The sequence below is a fragment of the Amblyomma americanum genome, chromosome 8 (genome assembly GCF_052857255.1).
Source record: "Amblyomma americanum isolate KBUSLIRL-KWMA chromosome 8, ASM5285725v1, whole genome shotgun sequence".
Lineage (NCBI taxonomy): Eukaryota > Metazoa > Arthropoda > Arachnida > Ixodida > Ixodidae > Amblyomma > Amblyomma americanum.
In genome coordinates, this window is record NC_135504.1 from 71,045,912 (window position 1) to 71,070,490 (window position 24,579).

Consider the following 24,579-nt stretch of genomic DNA (forward strand, 5'->3'; position numbering starts at 1 on the left):
CTTTCAGTCCGGCAGCCAAATGCCATAACCACTTAGCCGTCGCGGCGGCCCATAGTATGATTGGAAATCAGTGCCTAGAGCCGCCCTAGGCCGCACCTCACTTTTGAAGGTCAGTGGCTGCAAATTGGGATCTTGGAGCTGGGAAACAGTGAGGCTTCGTTTCTGCCAAAACATGGTACCTATTAGTTTCAAATAATTTGTCACGTGGGGTTCTTTGATGTGCATTGACACCACACAGCACATAACTTCTTTGCATTCAACTTCTGTCGAAATGCAGCCGTAGTAGCCAGGATTTTATTCCACAACATTGCACTCGGTAGCCAAACGCCACAGCCACTCAGCCATCGCGACAGTTTGCATGAATATGTACGTTTTATCGCATACCACACCATCTCTAATAAGGTACATACTAGCATAGCAGGAAGACAGGACACTATGAACAAACATGTACGGCATGAACAGAGCGAAACAAGTCAAATGTGTTTCTTCGTTGCATCCAGTCCTCTTCGCGCAAGTACGTACCTTATTAGAAATGAACCTGCTCACCTAAACAGAAGTATTTGGGGCTGTGAAGGGTGCTCTAATAAAGTTGTGGCATGCATGGGATATTGAAGCACGTCACTGCATGAATAGCGTTTCGCAAGGCATATTTAAATGCGCTTTGTAGGGGCTGAGTTATCTGTAGTTAAAATTCGAATTTCAGCACCTTGGCGCCTTTCCCTCTCCTCTCGTCACTTTTTGCACGCTGGAAGGTAGGCGCTCCTTCGCCGACCCCCTCTGGGAGCGAAGCTTCCCGACACACAGGAGCAAAGCGGCTTATTGGCCGTGGCTACTGTAGCTGCCTGAAGTCTGCAAGAATCTAACCAATGGCCACCTCTCACCTTGTCTACGCAGATGCGGGGGACGCAGGAGGGTGCTAGGATGAAAAAGTCGCCGGGAAGGGCTCGCCAACTTTTAAGCGTGATTGTGGGTCGCCTGCTGCGTGTAGAAGAGCAGTATTTGGCTCGTGTTTTCATGACAACACAGTGGAGTCATTAAGCGAGTTAATGTGCTCTCCTCGGAAGACGTTTCGGAGCCCCTTTAATACCACACCAATACCCAAAAAAAATGACCAGATCTTCTATTTAGCTTAAAGAATAGTGTGAATAGCATATCTTGCCTCAAAAGATAACACAGTGTTAAGGTGATGACTAGAAGGATGTGAAGTGAATCATTTGAAAAATTGTAGGAAACTGGTCACAATGTACTCAGCATGTCAGGCAAGCATTGTCAGATTTTTTTTTTCCAGGGAATAAATTTTTCCACAGTAATCATTTGAAACTGAATGGGAATCAATGCACAAAGTATTGAGGAATTTTCAAAACATAGTTCAAATTTTGTCAAGCAGAAATGGGAGATGCTTAAACATAGAAAAATGGTGAAGCATAAAGTGCCACAATAATGATCTGGTATCTCTCCGTTTCCTATTTTTTATCCCTGTCTGCTACAAAGTGGAATAGCAACTCGCTCTAAAATACACTTTAACCTTCCGACACGTTAAGGGCACGATTGCGTATAAAGCGAACTCTTAGCTTTTGCAGAGAGTGGGCAGCATCTAACAGTGACTTCTTTGTTTCAGGTGAATTTCGAATCCTTCAAGTTACAAATAAGCTAGATTGTTTATGCCACATAGTGAATGCAGTAAATATTATTTCACAAAACAGTGAGTGTGGTAGGAAGCCACTTGCCATTTTTCTACGTACATATTTTGTGGGCAGTTGTAAAACGATTTGTTTACTCTCAATGTCAAGCGTAATGTGCACTTTTGAAAAAGAAATTACTTCCTTAACAATTCGGATGTTTACTTCACAAATCGCAGCTTATCTACGTTGCTGTTTTCAATTACGACACTTTGTATACAATTTCTCACAATTCCGCAATAAACACCCAGTGCTTTGCGCAGAAAAACTAACAAATTGTCTTTCTTAGGGCATGAACATACTATTTAGGCTGAAAAATATATAATTCTGATGAAAACAAGAAATAGCACACCAAAGGGACACATGAGACAATTTGAAGCCGACCCAAATAGATATATCACCACACTCTACCGACATGAAAAATAGGTGTCACTACTAGCAGCCGTCTTTGCAAGCAAACATGCAGTGCATCAAGAAAATTTTTTTCATGTGGATCGCTGAGGATACACTGCCATTCACTTATGAAAAGAAACGGCGGATCTGTTTTGATCCTGATATCTTGAGTTTGGATCAGGTGGAGGGAACATTTTTCATCCAATTTTCTTGGCAATAAATGCATTTTTTTCCTCGTGGAGAAACATCAGTACAGCAAGAAAAAGCCACATAACCATTTTTATTGCAAACAATACAGCGCAACTGTGAGCTAAACTTGCCCGATAAAAGAAAGACAATTATGCCAGATGAACCTTTATGACCAGCATACATGTCAAACAAGATTAGAGCTCCACTCTAGAAATGCCGCACTGTGTTTCTCGACAAGTGTTTCAGACAACAGTAATGCAACCACTTAGGGAATAGCTTTTAAGTAGGCAGTTTATAATTGCTGCCCATTCAATTGTTACCAATCCTAACTCATGTAAATGACTCCTGATGCAAAGAATGAAAGCATCTTTCTCCAAGCCAACCAACAAAACAATTGTTCACTGTTGTGTCAGTAGTGAGGGAATGCAACCACACAGAGTAGTAATCTTGCAGGCACAGAGCTGAATAATGCAGCTAGTGATGCCACAAATCATGGGGAGGGCTAAAACCTACACAGATGGGAAACCAAAGAGTACCAATGGTTTTCAGTTTTAAAGTACAGAGCATAAATAAAGGAAAAAAGCACTGCAAACAGACAAAATGTTGAGACCACTTTTTGACACCAGGTGCAACAAAATATTCATACGAAGGAACAAAGAACACACAAGAAGAAATAAAACGCAATCTGAAGACACACCGATAGACTTCTCGCTGCCACGAAGTGATTGTTTCTACAAGCACATCGGCTGAACAGCCTATGATGAATCAAAGAAATTACAGCAACACTGGCATCAGTGGTGACAAACCCAATAGCCTTCTTGTCATAAATACCTTGAGAAAATGCAACAAGGCTAGCTTCCGTAATATGTATGCCTTACGAAGAAGCTAACTCAAAGCACAATTCCAGCACTACAGCTACTCCGACAAAAAGGCTGAAAATAGGCCACGATATTCCACAAAATATGCCATTTGCACGCCGCACAGAAAGAGCAATCTGACAAGTGATACCAGTGCAGTGAACCTCTTTCAATGTTTTTGGTTAAAAAAAAGTAGTTCTTAAAACCTAAAAACAAAAGCTAGCCATGCAATCTTTTGTTCTCTTCTCTCATACATTCTGCTAGAACTAGAATGCCGCACTGAAAAAATCACACAGCAGCATGTTTTCTTTTGACGTTATGCAAATAGAGCTGCTGCAATAGGAATCTGTAAAGTGATAAAACATTTATTTAACACAAGTGTGCTTAGGGATAAATCTCAATAAACAATAAGGCCAGATTTTCTTCTTCTGATCTTCATCAGAAAGTTGGGAACACGAGGTATAAAGCCTGGATACATTATCACTGAAAACCTTTCTTTAATGGGAAGTGATGTCATCCCTATGTGTCACAATTACCTCTACTCCACATAAGTCTGGAAGCATAGTAGGCTAGTGGTTCCAAAAGAACATACGGAATAGCCCAGTGCCAGTGTAGTGTCAGCATTAAAAATTAATGCTTGAAATTTAACTAACTACGGACATAAGGTATCATTTGGTTTATGGAGTTTAACATCCCAAAGCGACTCACGCTATGAGCGACGCTGTAGTTAAGGGCTCTGGTAATTTCGACCACCTGGGGTCCTTTAAACATGCACCGACATTGCACAGTACACATGCCTTCAACATTTCGCCTCCACTGAAATGCGGCTGTCGCAGCCGGGATCGAACCCGCATGTTTCGGGACAGTAGTCGAGTACCATGTTAGGATAGAACACTTCTCATAGGTCACTTAGCTAGCATGCTGTTATCTGGTTGCCAACAGGATAGCTACCAAAACGTGTTCCAAAGGGCACCATGGAACAATGCTATTCCTTTAGTGTCTTGTCTCTTTGTGGTGTTTTAACTTCCACTTAACTGAGAACGCCTTTGAGCACGAGTCACACTGGAATGGTTTTTCACCCTTGTGGGACCGCACGTGTGCCACAAGGGTTTCCTTTTTTGCAAATGCCATGGGGCACAGCTGGCACTGGTATGGCTTCTCACCAGTGTGGATGCGGACGTGCTTTACCAGGTGGCTCCTTTGTACAAATGCACTGCCACAGTGGTCACAACGGTACGGACGATCACCCGTATGGGTGCGCACGTGATTGTCCAAACTGCTCTTTACTGAAAATTTTCTGTCACAGTGGTCACAACCTTACGGTCGATCACCCGTATGCGTGCGCTGGTGTTTGTCCAAACTGCTCTTTACTGAAAATGTGCTGTCACAGTGGTCACAACGGTACGGTCGATCACCCGTATGCGTGCGCAGGTGTCTGACCAGGCTGTCCTTATAAGCGAATGTGCTATCACAGTCACTGCAATGATACGGGGGGTCGCCTGTGTGGGTGCGAATGTGCTGCACTAGGTATGATCTCTTCTTGAAAACGTTGCCGCAGTGGGTGCACTGGTAAATCTGCTTGCCTGTGGGCTTGTCCCGGTGAGTATTCACGCTTGTACTAGTGGATGGCACACTGTGGTTGAGAAGGCGCTGTTCATCAGGTGGACTTTGTCCAGGAAACACGCCAAAGTTGTGGTCTGCCATGACTGATCCTGCATTTCAAAACCAGAGCATTTTCATTAAAACCTAGGGCCCAAGATGAAAGAGCTTGTTTATATAACAAAGGAACAAACGCCAAATTTAGTATTAACCAAATAAAATCATATTTATTTTTCAGCAAACATCTGGATGCCGAGTTTAGGCCCTTCGGTCGAGAATAACTGTCCAGTGGAAGTAAATCTTTAAACTTTTTGGATTTCTGCTAGAAACATGGCAACATGGCAAAGAAATAATTCCCACCAACCCAAATGCGCAATTATTAGGAGTCTGCAAATATTGAATATGAATAAAAAGTTTTTATGAAATATTAATAAACAAACATTAGCCAGAGTTCTTTTTCAAAAAAAGTGTAAGGCCTTTGCAAACAAAATATAGAACACTATACTGACTCAGCATGATACAAAATAAAATGGTGTGCACAGAAATGTAGTGTTTGATTAGATAGCATTAACCTAGTTTTTTAATAATTTCTGTGTAATTTACAGCTCTGAACTTTTTATATGTAAAAGAGGAGATGAAAGTTATGGACACAGTGAAAAAAAATAAATTGAATTTTTTTAAATGAAAATTTCCGCTCTTTGACTCACATCTCCCCTTAGCAATCTGCAACAGGTGATTTGATCATGAAAAATATCAACAGAAAGACGCATCAAAAATACCAACACACATCTATGTCCAACCACAATAAAACAGATTATAATGTGCACTTTGAATTAGCAACCAATTATGGCTTTCACTCAATATCAGGTAAAACAGAACAGGTTAAAATTCAACACCAAATATCTGGCTGAGCACTAAAAAAACTGTTACTGCAGCTTTGGTACAGATTCTATGCTCATAAAGCCTCAAACATGATTGAAGCAAAAAAATAAAACAAGAAACAACAGATTAAATAAACAAAATAATGAGAAATGCACTCACATGACATTGTAACAAGAAAGTCAAGACATTTCCAAAAACTGAAGGCCCTTTAGCACCAGAAGCGAGATCTCAAGGATGGTTGACCAAAGGCACATGCATTCAATGGCTACTCACTACTCAGAATGTATTACTTTTGCTGCACCTTATTCTTTCAGCAAATATCTTGAAAGATTATGGGAAAAAAAATGTTCTGCATGCACTGTGCTCCATCAAATGATAACAAGGTGACCTGCAGACGTATACCCTTCTTTATGCTTAGACCATGCTGCCCATGGTATCATAAACAATAACCATCACTGATGTCCCAGTATCTGTGCTCTCGATAGATGGGGCAATATGCACCCCATTTTGTCCATATACACCATGCACAGAGGTGCATGCAACAAGCTATTTTACAGACTATGAACATCAGGCCATTGAGTCTATGAGGAAAGGTATTGAAGATTTCTTCTTGTGGTAGCATGTATCCCTTGGCTCGTTGATATTAGCCTGCAAAATTAAGCAGAGAAAAGCAGTGTAAGTAAAATACAAACTGCAGTACTGCAAAAATGCTTGCTTTAGAAATGACTGCACAACAAACAACACGCAAAAACTACTCTGGATTCACCATTAGTTCTCGATGGAAAAAGATAGGAAAGATAACGGACAATACAAAAAGTACTACAGGCGTCTTGCTTATGATATGCCTACGTAGCTTTGACGATAACAATTGCTGTATGCTTAAGTGCAATGCCACATATTGCATCTTCTACAATGCTCGTAATTTAGGCCTTAGTGATTGGGGACGTTGGATATGAAGACCGATTTGGTTTTCCTCCAGTTTCACCTCTTTGGATCACTGAATATACTCTTCTACAGAATGTGAGCAATAAGCTATATGCATTTGCGTATAGGTTGACTGCAGTTGATCTGAAACATTCTTCCAGCATCTTGTCTTCTCAGCATTGGTTATAATGCCTGCAAAATAAAGAACAGCAAAATAGCTCATGCAGAAGCAAAGCTTCAAAGCCATAGCAGCATTCTTTGTGTATTCCAATACTCAAGTTCAAAGTGAACTTGGAAGAAGAAGGGATCTTTCTGTACTCATGGTTCAAAAAAGACAAGGCCTAATGTATTGTGCTTTGCATGCCAACACAAGACAATGATTACCCAGGATGTATTTGAATGGCCAAGAACACTGAAACACTTAGAAATGTTAATGTTCACAAAAGTTGTTCGGAAAGGTGCTTTGCCGACAGCAGGTGCTTCTTGGCTTGTCTGCACTGTTTTGTAAAATAGGCAGAGCAAAGCAGCATAAGCCTCACACATTGCCACAAGCAGAGGTGCTTCCAGCATAAACAATCAATTTTTTAGTCATGTCCAAGAGATTCGGTACAAGCATATTCATTTGGTAGAGAGGAACTCTTCACTTTCAAAACCGCTCAGTGACAGACTGAAACCTGTGCCCGGTTTTAATGTTTTTCAGTGTCAACACCTGATTGGCGCTGTATTCTTCCAAGTAGAGACTGCTGACAATAAAGCATTACCAAAACAACACTTATGGTACACAGTGTATCACAGTTCTTCCTCGAAATCAGACCACTCTATCGAATTCTGCCCTGCAGTCCCTCTGCTTCCTGATCTAGAGTTTCAGCGCACGCACAGTAACATAACTCAAGAAGGTATTTACAGGAAAGACGAAGTGTGGGTGGGATGCATGCATTTAGAAAAAAAAAAGTCTCCAGCTTTTCCACCTGCAGGCGAGAAGATGACAGTGATATTAACCCCAGAGCCCAATTGCAGCCACTAAAATCACTGGATGTCTGAGGTTCATACATCCAACACGAGTGCTTATAGACAGCAGTGTTCAAATAGTGCCACTTCATGGTGCATAACTTGCTTGGTTTACCTAGAAAGAAGTCAAGTGCAATGCCAACTGCAACAATGCCAGTGAAGAGACTCATACTCTCATTCTGCTCATAAATAAGGAGCACTGGCAGCTACAAAGAAGGCCCTTAATTGAATCCCCTGCACGGTGGTTGTTCTGCCTTTCCAGCCATAAGTGGTTCACCTTTCTTTCTGTGTACATTAATCAGTGGTGAGGCCAATACGGTACTTTAGTTGAATGCAGTAAAACTGCTAAGGCACCAGCATGAAAACAACATTGCAGTAGCCCTCGCAGTCTTACTCGAAACTTGAAACAGCTCCACTGTCTTTAAGGAAAGAGTGCATACACCAGTGGAAAGGTACACATGTAGACTGGACACACTCACTGTCAGGCCAATGAGGCCACTTTGTTGCCTCCTCAACACTTTTCTTGCAAGAAACGCCTTTGAGAGGCACCCATAGATTTAAAGCAAGGGGTTTCTTTGCTAGAGCGTTGGTACTCATTTCATGCCAGCAGCTAAGCTGGAAAAGAAGTCAGAACTAATTAGAGAAGTGGATGCACATTGTGACCAAATTAAAAGGTACAAAACACCGGTAGCAGACCAACAGAGCACCAGTGTGTGAGGTAAGGCCAGAAAAAAAGAGGAAATTTTTATGCAAGCCGTCTGCCACCTATACACTACCGTAGCGCATATGTTCATTCCTGAATTCACTCTGCAATGTCAACAGGACTGGTATTAAATCAATTCATGTAAGCAAAGCATCTGCTTCTGTGCACCACAGTGCGTGCCCCAAAACAATAACTTAAGCCAAAATTTTGGACTGCCTAGAGCAACAAGTTCTACCCGCAAAGCAAGCAAGCAGGTCTGCAGGAGCACCAGAGAAAGCTTGAAAAGGGTACTTTCTTTAGGTGTCATCACATTAATACAAAAAACACAGCCTGGCTTGAACAAGAATGACACATCGTGAGTGACAATTACATCACCTTTCAGTGTTTGACAAAACCAGTAAAAAAAAAAGGGTAACACTTTATTTGCATGGCAACTTAAATGTGTAATACAAAACACAAGGAAAAAAATTCCAACTACAGAGCATGGAACGACAACACTCTTAATAAGACCGACAACTAAATTTTAGGCATCAAATTTTTTTTCACCACAACAAAAAGCTTACTGTCTAAGCTGTTCGACTACGCAATGGTTTTGCAACAAATGCGATAAAAACTTTTTACCAAGAATTTTTCAAACAGTTGATGAGCGTGTTTCATGTGCCTCTATGCTAAAAACCATGATCAGCAAGCGTGAGAATTGCACACCTGAAAAAAAATTATGAACTAAAGCTGACATAGTTACAGCCAAAAAAACATTAATTAGGCACTTTTAGTATAGCATAGCGACCATTTCAGTCCCCACAGCCAGAGCTGTTATGGTATAGTGATGTGTACCTCGTTGTTGGAAATTTCAGTGGAACATGGTTACCATGTCAACCAAGAAATATAGAGCACTGTGGCACCATCTAGGAATAAAAGTTGAAAGCACAACATTAGTGATGCAAAAATTGAAAACTGAAAAATGGTTTCTGAGGAAACGAAATGCACAGTTATTGTCTCACTTATGTCATGGGCACCCAGACCACACCACAAGGGAAGGGAAGAATGTGGGAGTGAAAGAAGAAAGAGCTGCCATAGTCCTCTCCAGAATAATTTTGACCACTCGGCGATCTTTAATGTGCACTGACATTGCACAGTACACGGGCACTTCTGCCTTTCACTTCCATGGAAATGTGGCTGCTGCAGCGAGGTTCGATCCCGGGAACGGCGGCTTAACCAGTTTTTTCACATCTTCAATACGCCAACACGTTATTGAGGAGAGTTTGCTCACAACTGAAATGCCAAGCCTTCTTGAGTCAAGTGGTCTATTGTACAATGGTTCTGCTTCACAGAACTTCCTGACAACTATGCACGACTCTCAGTCAGACACTCTATGGGCAAAATTTTCTATGAGAATGACATCTTCACTGATTCGGCAGCAGCCGTCATTAGGTCTCAAGCTCAAAGTGAAGGATTGAAACCTGATTCCTTTGTACTGTGGGAGTCTACAGCTTGAAGGAGAGTTCCCACATCATCATTTTCGAGCAAGAATTCCCTTGGCCGCCTTTCAAAGTAACTTTGCTGTGCTTTTGAGGCACGTTTTTCCTCTAAGCGATTATATATCTGATTCAATGCACGACCAGGTTTACGAAGAAGTTTTTTGATTGCCTGTATGTTCTTCTCAAAAGAAAATGCAGGAAAAGAGTCAAGCGTTCCATACAAACGAACGTCTGCTGCTAGATGCAACAAACAGTGAACGTTGTACGATACCTCCTCCTGTTCATTAAGTCTACCAAAGCATTTCACAAAATGCTGAAGAAGTGTTTCTGCAGAGTCTGCATACTGTTGGCAAAGTGATGGAGTGCTGAGAATTGTTGCAGCTGCATGCAAAGTCAGAAAATTCAAAAGCATGGGACTTGGCAGTGACTCCCTTAGCACTAGTGGGCCAGTGTAATGCAGAAAAAGCCTACACTCTGTAGCCTTCCAGCGGTCTTTCTCATCCAGAGTCCTAGGTTTCCTAGCGAATTCAAGTGGAACACAACCCTCAAGGGCGACACCTTTGGCTATTTCTTTACGATCTGTGGGACCAAGGTGGACTGTCAGTGGCCTCGCAAACCACAAGTTTATCAACTTACGAACTACACCAAGGTACAGCAGATGCATGGGATCAAGTGGCACGTTGCTCACACAGTCAATAGGAAGTTCCGTCAACAATGACACACCGTGGTGGTGCTCAAAATCTTCTTGTTTCCGGAATGATTTATCCGTTCTTAGCATTGATTCTGAGGTAGGAAAAAACATCTTCTCATTGAAACTGCCTTCTGCAGTACATTTAGGGCACACTGCGTAGCCAGCATGTAATTTTGTCAAGAATATAAATGCGTGCGCAGGTGCGTCGCAGATAAAACTTCTCATTTCAACCTTAACCAGTTTGCCAGAGATCATTAGACCTACCCGAGCTAAATTTTTTAGCTTGAGAACAAAAGGGTGAAGGAATTCATGCGCAGAGTTTGGATTTGCAGGGCCCAGAAAAGCACCAACGATCACTGGCTCTGGTAATTTAAGGGTGGCACTAAGTTGAATCTGGCATTGAATTGGCCAGAGCTGCAGACGGGAGCTCTTTGACAAAGGCATGCCATCTATGTTGAAAGAAAGGCCAAACAACTGTGGCGGGTGCTTTGCGGGACACAGAACATATCCTCCAAGCCTTTCTTAAGCCCGAAATTGCAGTAGTGTCCAGGAGGCAATTCAGTAACGCCAGCTATAACTGCAGTTCTACGAGGAGTTTTAAGTCGCGTTCGTGCGTCTGTTGGCAAATCAGAAAAGCAGCTGTGACCTCTCAAAAGACCCAGCAAGTCCGTTAGAGAGCGATGGGATATGTTGTGTTCAAGTGGCGCCCAACCAACCAGCCGAGAACGAAACTCGTCAACCGTTCCAACGCTTTCAATTGTCGGGACGTCGTGTCCCAATTCTTGGGAAGCAGCGACCAGTGTACACTGAGAACTGCCACTCGCCACACTGCTCATTATGTCGGCATCGCTAGAGTCACTTAATTGAGCCTGCAGTGTGCTCCGAAGGCAAGTCGAGGGGAGCGTACGTACGAAGAATCAGCAGCTTGCTCAAAAACGCTGGCGCAAGGGTCGTCTGTCGAACCGCTGGCACCGCTTGCATTGTCGCAAGGGAGTGCAAATTAAGTAGTCGGCATCACTCGCTTCGCGCCGAGTTTCGCCATCAGGTTCACCTGAATGACTCGGAATTGAGCTCGTAAAGCGAACCCGCAAAGAGCTCGGCACTTCCGATGCTTGGAAAAGCGCCTGAACTTCTAACCGGGCTTTGTTCCGAACAGACTGCGCTTTGCTTAGTTTTGGCATCGCAACAAAACCGTGCTACTCAGCAGACACACCAATTATCCTTTGTGGGCATCTAAAATCAACCTACACCGCTACATAAAGACAAGGATAGTCTTAAATAGTGCAGCACAAATCGTCCGATGCTGCAACAAAAAAGCAAGGTCTAAGCCTTTTCAATCAAACGTTAGTCAACTCACAGCAAACGGCGGCACGGCATGCCGAACACATGGAAAGAAACCGCTATGCAAACGGGGCCATTACACATACTTTTGATGGATGTCGAGCCATATGTGGAGTGCAGAAACGGTACAACACGCAAAAATATTGTGTGGTAAACCGCCAGAACCCAACAAACCGACAACTTCAGCGCTACCGCTGGCAAAGCTAAAGCAGCTGAAGCTGAGCTACCACGCCGAGTCGAAGACCGCGCTACCACGCAATATGCGGAGCCGCGAGTACTACTGGTACTACTATGTGCCGATAGGTGCCGTTAGGTGAGGCTGGCATGAGTTTTTCCTGTTTCCTGTTGTGGCTTTTTGTGTGCTCATACATAACCTTTCAGGCCAGAAAATATGTTTGTGTTGTCTTTCTCATGCACCATTTATGCAAAAAAAGAGTGATTGAAGTTTTTTTTTTTTCGTGTCTGTGTGGACACGTGACAAACTCGCGCGCCCACGGGTGCCGAATGGCCTGCGCATGTCGCGGCCAGGCCCGTCGTCTGCTACGGTATGCACATCGCTCAACACGCCTTTCGATAACTGCCTTCACTGTAAAGCTGTTTGTCTAGATTGCCTATTTCGAACAACTCAGTTTGCAAGCAAATGCACCGCACGTATGCTTAAGAATTTTGGAATACGCAGGAATTAAGCTTCCGATTCGCCAGAAATGCACAGGTAACAGTATACTTTACAACTTAATAGCAAAGCGGCGGAAGACCCGTTAATAGCGCAGTAGCACTACTAGCCGCATTCCTGCATATTCAGCCTCATGACCGAGTGTATGTTTTGCCGAAACCAATAATTAAGGAGGAAGTTTAGGAAAGGAAAAGTGTGCGCGAGCGCCGCTCTAGAACACGTGCGGCGTAGCACGTGACTTTTTTTGCATGCCTCTCGCGCTTTCCTCTAGGTCACCCGGTCACAACACCGCCACTACCTCGTGGTTACATCACAAACGATGGGAATGTTTCGCATTATCAATGTTCCGCATTATCGCCAAAAAGCTCTTTAATTGCCCATGGAAAACCTTAATAAATTAATTCCATATGACATGCGTCTTAGGATTCGGGCTTTTCTTATGTTCGAATGCGGCACTAAAGCTGCCAGAGATATATGGGATATATTAATTGATAGTTTGTGCGTCCAATATCTGTGTTTGTTGGACATACATTAGAACGTAACTTGCGCATCGAATGAATGAATGAAAAACTTTATTGGTTCCTTTAGGAAGTAGCGGTAGAGGACGAAGTCTTCATCTTGAAGCTTGGGTCCTCCTTTGCCGTGGGTGGGCCCCTAGTCCAGGGCTCCACTGAGTCAGGCCACCTCGCTTGCGTGTGCTATCAGGGCCCTTTGGACCCCTAGCTCGCAGCTGGTGAGCCGGCTCTCCCATTGCTCCGCACTTGGTGTTTTGTGTTTGTGGAATGCTTGATTTCTTCCGCACTCCCATGTGACATGATATAGTGTTGGTTTTGCTCCGCAACACGGACAGGTGGCGCTATACTGTGTGGGGAACATCTTGTTTAATATGTATAAGATTGGGAAGGAGCCTATTTGCAGTCTTCGCCATCCTGTGGCTTCCTCCTTGGATAATGCTTTATGTGGTGGGGGGTATTGGAATCTTAGCCCCTTATATAGGTTTAATAATTCCGAATAGCTGTCCCCGCAATTAATCTGGGGCCCCTCCGGGGGTAATGACGTTCCTGTCCGGCTGGGCATTCCTCGAGCTAGGTTGTCTGCCCCTTCGTTGCCCCTGATCCCTGCGTGACTCGGTATCCAGATTATGTTGTGTATTGGTCGTCCCTCAGGGAGCAGAGCTCTACTGAGGATCTTGAGTGCCGTGCTGCTAATTCTGCCTCTAGTATAGTTCCGGCACGCCTCTTGTGAATCCGTTAAGATGTTAAGGGATCTCCCTGTCCTATATCCTTCATTCGCGTCCAGGGCGACAGCAATCTCCTCTGCCTCCGTTATGTTAGATACTTCGGCTGTGAGGCTTGTGATGTGTTCTCCGTGGTAATTTACAACTACTGCTACCGCGCATTTTTTTGTGCTTGGGGGTATAGGGAGGCATCAGTGTAGACTGTGTTGTCCCGATGCCCCATGTTCCTCTCATAAAATTCTGCCCTAACCTGTCTCCTGTTAGCATGGATGTTTGGATCCATGTTTCGGGGGATAGGTTGTATGCATAGCTTCTTTCTTAGCGGGTCCGGTATTGCGGCCCTGCTATTTTGTGGCTTTTCTATTTCCCGACCTAGCTTTGTCAGGAGCGCCCTTCCAGTCGTTGTGTTGCTAAGTCTTCGTATTTGTGCCTTGAGCTGGCATTCTCTTAATTCTTCGAAGGTGTTACTGATTACGAGTTGCATGAGCTTGTCGTTGGATGTATTTCTTGGGGGATGAAGAGCTGTTTTGTATGCCTTCCGGAATATTGTCTCCGCTTGCTCCTTCTCTGCTTTGATAGTCACATGGTACGGTAATGAATATGTTACCCGGATGACCACTAGGCTGTTGACTAGCCTGAGTGTGTCCTCCTCCATCATGCCATACCTCTTGTGCGCTACTCTGCTGATCATCCGGCTTACTTGTCCTGCCGCTTTGCTTAGCAGTCTGAGTTTATGACTGCACTTCCGGCTTTTTTGCAGCCACATGCAGAGGATTCTGATCATCTTTTGTTCCGGGATGTTCCGGCCCTCTAGTTTTATTTCGAGTGGAGCATCCGTAGGGTGCCTACCCACTCTGAGGAGCTCAGATTTTTCCGTGGAGCATTTAAGTCCTCTTTGTTTTGTGTATTCGTCAATGCAGGTGGCAGCCTCTTGTAGCGCCTCCTGCTTCTCCCCCAGTGAGCCTTGGGTGGTCCAGATGGTGAAATCGTCTGCGTACATTGCATGACTAATCCCCTGGACTTGGCTGAGTTTCTTGGCGAGGTTGACCATCGCTATGTTAAAGAGTATTGGCGACATTACTGAGCCTTGCGGAGTGCCCTTGCATGGCGTTTGAAAGGTGTCACTCCGCAGGTCTCCTAGGCCTACCGTCGCTGTTCTGTCCATGAGGAAGCTTCTAACGTAGTCATGGACCTTCTTCCCGCAGTTGGTGGTGTTAAGTCCTTCCATAATGGCGGCATGGGATACGTTGTCAAAGGCCTCTTTAATATCGATGGCCATGACAACGTTCTCCCCGTTCTTTGGCATTGTTTCGAGTACCTCTTCTTTTAGTTGTAGCAAGATGTCTTGGGTTGATAAATTTGCCCCGAATCCGAACATGGTGTTGGGGTACCATTCTCCGTCTTCTAAATGCGTTTGTATTCGTCGGGTTACTATTCTCTCGTACAGCTTGCCTAGGCATGATGTTAGCGAGATTGGTCTGAGATTTTCAATTTGGAGTTTCTTGCCGGGCTTGGGGATCATGACGACTACGGCGTGTTTCCACTCCGCTGGGACCGTCCCCTTCTTCCCATTGTTTGTTTAGGTATAGGGTGAGTTGGCTGATTGCTTCGTCGCTTAAATTTCGGATTAACGAGTTATGAATCTTGTCCGCCCCTGCTGCCGAATTTTTCCTTGTTGCCCTTATGGCCTCGACGACCTCTTCTCTTGTGATGGGTCTGTCCGTGGTTGGGTTTTCTTCGCCCTGGTAGTCGCCTTGGTAGCCGTCTACCTGGTCCTACCCGTAGCAATTCTCTCGTACTGCCTGGAGCAGCTGTTCTTCTGTACCTTCGTACTGGTGAATTAGCCTTTGGATGGATTTGCTGCTTTCCGCCATGCTTTTGCTCGGATCTATGAGTGTTCTGAGGATCTGCCACGTTCTAGCCGTGCTGAGGGTGCCATTCAGCGAGGTACTTGCTGCCACCCTTGTCTTGCCAGCTGCGTTGCATATTCCTCTGCTTGCCTGGTGATTTCGGCAATCTTCTTCTTTAGCTTTCTGTTTAGCTTTTGGCGCGTCCACCACTTGGTCAGGCCTCGTCTTGCCTCCCAGAGCCTGAGAAGTCGCTTGTCCACAATTCTGGTGCTTGTTCTGTTCGATCCACTTCTTTAGTGTAGAGATCCCCGATTTGTCTAAGCTGTTGGCTCCAATCTTCTGCCGAAGTTATGTCGTCCTTAAGTTGTTTGCAGTAGGTGCGGAAGGCATCCCATGGAGTCAGTTAAGTTTGCCTTGCCGTTCTTCCTTTTGATGCTTTCTGCCTCTGTGCTGACCCTAATGATGTAGTGGTCGCTGCCGAGATTTTCTTGCAGGTTCTCCCATTCGACTTGCTTAGCGCCCCTGACAAAGGTTCGGTCGGGACATGTGTCCACGCTTACGCTATTACCCTGTCTAGTAGGCTGACTTTCATCTGTGAGTAACTCGCAGCCTATGTTTTCCGCTGCTGTGCAGATGCCGCGCCCCTTTTTATCTTCGATCCTGCTGCCCCATTGTGGGCTTTTCGCATTAAATTCCCCTGCTATTACTAGGGTATTCTGCCCTGCAAGCTTCTTTGCTTCCGCAAAAAGCTTAATGAAGTCTCCTTTATTTTTAGGTGGGCTGTACAAATTTACTATAAAAGTGCTTTTAGCTTTTATTTTTCTCTTGGGAATCACTTCAGTTATTATGTGTTCTAGCTGTGTATCTTCAAACTCCTTATGAGCTATGCTTGTGATTTTGTTCCTAATGAGAGTTGCTGTTCTTCCGTTCTCCTGACATGAGTGTCCTTTTAGGGTTGGGGTGCAATTTGTCTCTTGTAGAAGTATTAGATCTGGTGGGTTTCCTCTAGTGTTAATGAATTGCTGTAAGAGCCCTTGCTTACGCCTGTACCTCCGGCAATTCCATTGCCATATCTCTAGTTGTTGTTGCCCTGCCATGTTATCGTATTGGTACTGTTGTTTGTTCCCTGGGATTCTGATCCAAACCTGCGCTCATAGTAGAGGCGGTCCCTAGCGTCATTTACTGTCTTCCGTGTGTTTTGACTCTTTACATAGTTGCGGAAGCTCTGATCTTGCAGGGCTATCTTTTGATTTAGTTGCGGTATCTGCTGCTGCATCTGCTGCATTTGCTGCTGCATGAATGTCTTAAGATAGTCTATTGTTGAGTTTCCTCCTTCATTAGTTTGTAAACTTTCTACACTCTGTTGTGGGGGTGAGGGTGCCCTGACAGGCGAGCAGCCTGCCTTTCGCATCTCTTGCATTTCCGCTATTAATTCGCTTACTTGTTTCTTAAGCTGTCTGTTTTCCTCTCGGGTCTGCTCTTGTTCCTTCCTGATGTTATTAATTTCGGCAGTAAGCCTTTTTTCATTTTCTGTTCGTGTGTTTGTGTTGTTGTTTTTGTGCGGGGCAAAAAGCGCCTTGGGAGGGCCGGCTCCCCAGCTCACCTTGACTCCGCCGCTGTTCTTCTGTTGCTGCTTCGGCTTCACCCAGGACTGCTGGCCGCCCAGGGGTGGGTAGGACTCGTCCCGCTCCCGGCTCCGGCCCTGGCCCTGGCTGCTGCTGCGCCCCCTTGTGAGCGGGTTCGTAAATTCGCCTTGAGTTTTTCGGCCGGAGACCCCGGGTCCACTCCGTGGATGACCCCGCGCAGCGTTCCCTCCGGCGCCGCCACGTGTGCGTTGATTCCGTAGCAATGCTCTCCAAACTTCAGTTGCGTGATGCGCCTGATATGTTGAGCAGCGCTTTCGTTATCGGTACTGATTATTATGATATTCGAGCCGGTGCGCAGTCGGATGATGAGATCTTCTGCCTTGCATCCGTGTCCGGTAGCCGCGACCACCGCCCGCGCCACTTGGTGCGTCTGCAGGTTCTTCACTGCCAGTCCTTTCGGCCGAAGTACTACTTTTAAATCATCCCTGGGAAGCGGAGGCAGCCTTCTCCTCGGCGCTCCTTCCCCCTCTCCTTGTTTCGGTGCAGTTGGCGTGCCACCTGTGCTCTTCGCCGCGCCTAGGGAATTTTCGTTCCCTAGTGCTTTTTCCCGCCAAATGTCCTGCTTGGCTTCCACGTTGGCGTTTCTTTTGCCGCTTGGACATGGCTATCTCCCAGTCCGCGTCCAAAACCTTGTTCTGACTTGCCTGTAGCGTTGTTGTCGCTGGGGTGCTGCTTTTTAGGGCTTGAAAGGCTGTCGTTGGTCCGTGGGCGAAGGTCTCCCCGGTAGCGTCTTGATAGTCTTCGTACATATTTTCTTGGGTTTCCGCCATAAAATTCGTCTGGTCTTTTAGCGGTGCGCGATATACGCTGGGATTTAGTGCATGGGTCATCGCTCCGTCGCTTCTACCGCTGGCCGAGGCCGGGAGGGCCGCAGAGCCCCGCTACTGTGTTAGGCCTAATAGGCCTAGCTTCGGTCGGCCACGTGGGAGATCTTCAAAACCGTATAAATGCAAAAATATTGGACCCAGCGGTTTGAAGAGGTGTCTTCGTGGCCCGCTTCGCTTTCGACGTCGTCTCCCACCAAAATTTTGGCAGTCCAGTCGAGTTAATGGGGTCAAAAGTCCCGAAAACTGCAGAGCGCATGTGAAGTGCTTCCGCTCTCCTCGGCTGCTCGCAGCGCCACCGAGTGTTCACGCTCGGTGGACATGTACTAGATTATATATTAGGCATCTAGTGTCCACGCTTTGCGGACGTGCTCTAGATATAAAAACATTCATATTATTGACGTCCTATCAACGTGTAGCACGTCCAAATGATTATCCTTATGATGTACATCTAATAGACGCTCCTTTCATGACATGACGTTTGGATCTTTCCGGCACGTCGAATGGATATTTGTCGTTTACTGGGTGGTGAGAACACACAGCTTTAATCGCAGCAAGCGCCAACAAGCCCAGCAATAAAGCACTGCATTATACATAACTTATATGAGAAACATACAATCACGTTAGTATACAAACTGTTACTATGAGCTCATGCTTATATATACTCCCTCATTAAGGGCATCCCACAAGTGTTAGTGGGGAACAGTTAATAAACATAGTTTTCTCAATAAATTTCACCACTATTTTTGCAATTCACAGCAGAAAAACACAAACAAATTTAAGTGAAAAATTTTCCTAATTGAGAAATAACATTGGAACATAAACAGCAAAAAGTTGTCAATCGAACAACAAAAAGCTCTCTGTAGGAGCCAGTAGGTCCCACTTCAGAACCAGAAGCTCAGCAGGTACCAGAAGAGGCTCCTTACAGGGACCATTTCAACCAGCAGCGCAAACTAGAAGGCTTCCTTCTGGGACCAGTAGACAGCACAAAGCCCGAAGGCTTCCTTCTGAAACCAGTAGACCCCAGCACAAAACCAGAAGGCATTCCTTCTGGGACCAGTAGATCAAAGCAAAAAACCAGTTGGTGCCCTACAGAGACCGTTTCAGCCAGCGGCAAACCGTAGAAAAAAAAAGCAGGTGTTCATAAAGCTTGCGTTCTGCACAGCTGCATACAGGACGGAGTCCTCGGGAGAAAAGCACTGGCATACGGCCCTTGCAGAAAAGGTGGCTCGAGCCACACGCCTTCTTTATGATTGGCTGCTGAGAAAAATGTGTTCTATATAACAAGCAAAAAAAGGCTTGAAATTTGCAAGAAATAGAAAACAAAAAGTTGTATCCGTAATCCACAAGTTTAAAACATTGCAAACCTTGCAGGGAGCAACATATATGCAAAGGAAACTTAGAATCTATTCCAGTACTGGCGTAATTCTTTAAAAAGGTCTGGAACGTGGTAGAATATGTTCTCTCACTGCTTCAATATCGCCGCTTTCTCCTTTCTTTCACTCTGTCCCTCCGCCCCAACCCGAGTTTTTCCCCTTCAGTCTCCTTTTTTCCCTCTCTCTGATTTCTGATCGTTCTACTTTTTCCTTATGCCCTGAAGCTCTTGCTGTCATTTCTCAGGAACCCTTGGTTTCAGCATTAATTCCCTCCCCCTTCCTCTCACAATTCATCTAATCTCGCCCCCATTCTCTCTCTTTTCCTCTAATTCCTTCTTTTTTTGTTCTCCCGCATTTCACTCTGCCATGCTGCTTCATTGTTTCATCATATTCTTTTCGTTTTTCAGGTCAACGAAGCCAGTCGTGTCACGGTGCACCTGTTGCAGCTGGACACAAAGCCTCCACGTTTGCCACATCTCTCCACCCCCGTATTCCTTTCTGTTGAGCCGGCCTTTTTATTTCAAGCCGCTGTAGAAGCCACCAAGCCTCGACAAGATTCACCCTCCCCATTCTATAACACCCTTCCCACCTTTTCCCCCTCACTGGGCCTTTTACCTCGGAGGCAAGGCGATACTCCACGCCATTGACGAATGCTTTACCCACACGACGACAACTCCTCTAGTTGAAACGTTGGCAATCACTCCGAGGCTTTCCCCTCCTTTGATGGAAGCCAAAAGTCACCGAAAACAAGGAGCGTGTTTTTTTTTACATTGTGGTGTTCAGTAATAGGAGATTCATAGGGTAATTATTTAAAGATTATTGTTTCGAAGCAGAAGGCCTTCTTCACTTTGTGAGTGCAAAGACACCATCTGCACACCCTCTCTCCACCATGTAAACATAAATGTTGCCGCATTACGTTCCATCTTCGCGTTCTTGTCGATCTACTCAGCGACCTCACAGTTGCAGGTTAGCAGTGGACGTGGTTCCTCTAGGACTGCAGTCGACCACGTGGCCCTGCCTGCCGTGCCCGAGGGGTTAACCATCACGCAGGGACCTTCGGCTGCCCAGGGATCCAGGGAGAACCTGCGTGTGAGAGACGTACCTGATGAAGACGATTAGAGCGAAGCCGGCGAGAAGAGGAGAACGGCGTCCGGCGGCCTGCCGTGTTGCCCATAAGAGCGGCATTTACTTGACATCTGTTCCGCGCCGTGTTCCCTGCTCCATATAAAACCTGTCCACTTAACACTATATAAAAATGTTTCTTTCATGCAGTTTGGTATCAGCAGTGAAGTGGTGTAACATGTAAATTTAGTGCTCTCGTCACATATGTACAAAGAGCTACAATAACTCCCTCGCGGTTTTATTAACCTGTGTCTCTTAACCGTACTAGCCTTCCCCATGAGCCGGAATGCGATCGACCGAACAAACAGCTATGTCTTCGTGACCTCAATCACAGTCTGTTTACCGGGTACCTATAGTTGATTACCACGTGGTTATCTATATTTGCCAATGTATGAGAAAATGCGAAACACAAATTTTGTTCCTTCCCCCTTTAAAGGTGAAGTTGTGGAGTTTTGGGGGCACGCTCAAGCCGATTTAATATAGCCTTTTCCTTGCCTCCTATTGGAAATGAATATTATTTATGTACAACATTTTCGAGTTAAAAACAATGAAGAATATCTACTTTAGCTGATTTTTCTTTCATTTCTACTGCACACGTGTATACGCTCTCATTATAGCCTGATATGTGCGGAGATAGGTGCTATTATGTCGAAATTACTGGAATCTTTTTGTTCCTGCAGTTACGTGCAATGCGCCCATGCTTTTGAATAAAGCTATCCTTGTTGCATACGCTGCACTGAAGTTCAACAAGGCGGCTTGATTGTACTTCTGACTTCACTCATACTTTTACATTAACTAGAACGAAGTGTGCCCACTTTGTCGATCTGCTAGCCGTCCATGCTTCGCAATCATGCAGCTCGCGCATCCATCGGCTGACATGTATAACCGGTGGCTGTAGAATCCTTAACAATGCAACGTTCGCTGCATTGTGTGCAGGGAGCGGCCGCCAAGTCTGAGCTGATCCAGTTGTGCTTTATTTTCCCTCTTCCACAAGCTGAAACAAAACACTACAGTCACCTCGCAGACGAAAACTCCTTTTAGTGTTTGACAGCGTACGTTTGCGTGACGCACTCTGCAGCTGGAAGACGTCAAGCTGACCGAAACAATTCCCAGCACGGTTTGAAGGGCGTGCTTGTAGTACTCATCTGCCAAAAGCACCTATTGGGGTTGGGAGAGTAAAGTCGTGGGTGCTCTAAACGCGTATTCAAAAGTGGCGCTGCGTGGCACGGAGAGTCAAAGTCCACGGCAGCAGCAAGACGGCGCGGCACAAACTTCAGTTTCGGTTTCGGTTGTTTTTTTTTTTAGCTAGCACGGCTTGTTCATGCACTGCCAAAGGCTGACATCCGGGACATGCTGCACAACTTCAGGTGGCTTCACTTTCGGGTGCCCGATGCGGCATCCCAGTGGTTCTGCCGCCTCTAAAAAGGCACCTAGGCAAGGATAACGTGCGCAGCGCTCCAAGCGGAAATTACTTTTTTTCACCTCAATTTTGAAACACAGGCGGCATAGGCGTTTCACACTCTCTCTTCTAGTTCACTTTACCCGCGCACCATATTCGACACGACTGCCGACGACCTTACGACGACCACACGAAACCCTGTAAAGAACGCAACGGCGGCCACTCTGCTGACAAACACTAGAAGGCAAAAACAACATTCGATCATGCCGCTGTTGCCCCGCCGCGGTGGCTCAGTGGTTAGGGCGCTCGACTACTGATCCGGAGTTCCCGGGTTCGAACCCGACCGCGGCGGCTGCGTTTTTATGGAGGAAAAACGCCAAGGCGCCCGTGTGCTGTGCGATGTCAGTGCACGTTAAAGATCCCCAGGTGGTCGAAATTATTCCGGAGCCCTCCACTACGGCACCTCTTCTTCCTTTCTTCTTTCACTCCCTCCTTTATCCCTTCCCTTACGGCGCGGTTCAGGTGTCCTACGATATATGAGACAGATACTGCGCCATTTCCTTTCCCCCCAAAACCAATTATTATTATTATCATGCCGCTGCCGCCGCTGCTGAAGCGGCGCTGTCAGCGGTTGTGAGATTAATTAATATTCTACAGGAAATATATCGAGAAAATGAAGTTCAAATAGCATGGAAAGGAATTAAGAGTACATCAACTGTCCAGGTACAAAAAAAAAATAAGGCAAGGTTGTTCTCTATCACCGCTGCTGTACATGCTTTATATGATAATTAAGTATGGAGAGAAGGCTGCAAGGAAGCAATCTAGGTTATGATATGTCATACACATTAGGCGGAAAGGTTATTGAGCAATGACCACCGGGTTTAATGTATGCGGACGATATTGTACTGTTAGCAGATAGCCAGGAAGATTTGCAATAATGGTGCCGGGGCTTACTTTCGGGAATGAGGTTCTATGCTTAAGAGCTGAAGTTCAGTTGCGATTAGAAGTAAATCAGAGAACTGTTGGAAGATTAGAACTAGGTGCCCACGGGAAAACCAGAAATGAGGCCGTGCTTCGAACGTTGCAACGTTCGAAGCACGGGAAGCTCAGAGTAAAGTACTATACGAAGTACGCCTGGGGAAATTGGACGATAACAGGTGGGCAGGTAAGGTATTTAAATACCTGTATACAGAAAGAGCGTTGACACACAGTGGCGGAAACGAACTAGAAAGCTGACCAGTAAGTTTGCCAGGGATGAGGAAGGAGAAAGAAAGAGCATTAAACGGCAGGTTAAAAACGTCGAAGGTAAAAATTTGACAGATTCAATGGAAAAGATGCATAGTGTAGAACTATATCGATGCTGGAAAAGGCAGATCAGGAAAAAAACGTTTTATGATAACTCAAGAGGCAGAGCCCTCCTCTTTGGAGTATAGGTCAAGGAGTTTAACGAAGAAGATGACACATGTGCTGTGTGTGGTAAATCTGTAGAAACAACAGAACACCTCATTCTAAATTGTGATGGTATCCATCACAATGTCGATGCAGGCAAAGTCACTCTTCCTTAGGGTTTAGAGATAAAAAATAGTCATGTAAATAAATCAGCGGTGGAAATTGGCAAAAAGAGATTGGAGGATTGGTGGCACAAAAGCAGAGCTGTGACATAAGTTTTAAAGAGAAGGAAAACGTATTTTAAAGAAAATGGCTAATTTTGTTAACAACTTACAGCAGAGTTAAACAAAAATAAAGGAAAAAAAACTGAGCACGGTGGCAACTACCACTGCTCAGTTTCAAAGGGGACGCTCCTACCTTCCATCCATCCATCCATCGCCCTTCGGCATCTTCCCGTGGCAGCCACCTTCCGTTTGTCCTTCCTTTTGCTTAAACGTAAAGATAGTAAAGCATAAGACGGTAAAGCATAGTGGTCTGGTTTCTCTACATCTCTTTTTCTATCCTTGTCTGTTACAAAGTGGACTAGCAACTCACCCCAATATACACCCTCTGGCACTGTATGTATGTAGGTACACTATTCTGTACATAGAAAGTAAACTCGCAGCTTTTTCCGATAGTGGGCTACATCTAGTGGTGATTTCTTTGTATCACATTAAGTTTATATCCTTCATCCTGCAAACAAGGTTGTTTTTTATGCTGTGCAGTCAACGTACGTAGCCGATGACATTTTGCAAAACAGTAAGCGGTGTAGCTCATCGTTCACCATATTTGTGTGCACATATTTAGCTACCAGTTGCAGCATTATTTTCATCACAATTTCAAGTATAAAGTGCACATTCATAATAGAAATTATTTCTACAATCCTTTGGGTGTTTAGCTGTGGCTGTGATAAGTCCCAGCATTTGAAAATCAAAATTGGATTTGAGGAAAGGAAATGACTCAGCAATTGTCTCACTTTTCTTGGCAGACACCACATAAGAGAAGGGATAAAGAAGGCAGTGGAAGAAGAAAAGAAGAGAGAGGTGCTGTTGTGGAGGGCTCGGACCACCTGGGCATCTTTAATCCACCAATATCACACAGCACACGGTGCCTTTTGTGTTTCGCCTCTGTTGAAACATGGCCGCCGCGGTAGGGTTCCAACCCTGGGATTTTCTGTACCACCTGCGAGTACACTAACACGTGCTGCTGGTGATTCTCATAATGGGACAAGCAATGCTTTTGTATTAAAAAAAATACTGAAATATAGATGTCGCCACAAC

At 45.1% G+C, this 24,579-nt stretch overlaps 1 protein-coding gene across 1 annotated transcript in view; it reads right to left on the reverse strand.

Annotated features, from left to right (window-relative positions):
* LOC144102487 (uncharacterized) overlaps positions 1 to 24,579 on the reverse strand; it is a 148,096-nt gene that overhangs the window by 120,968 nt on the left and 2,549 nt on the right. Inside the window, exons 2-3 of the mRNA XM_077635750.1 lie at positions 20,373 to 20,433; positions 4,184 to 4,372 (exon numbers count right to left, since the gene is read on the reverse strand). Of these exons, the coding sequence (XP_077491876.1) occupies positions 4,184 to 4,372; positions 20,373 to 20,433 (250 nt within the window). The remainder of the gene's footprint in view (positions 1 to 4,183; positions 4,373 to 20,372; positions 20,434 to 24,579) is intronic.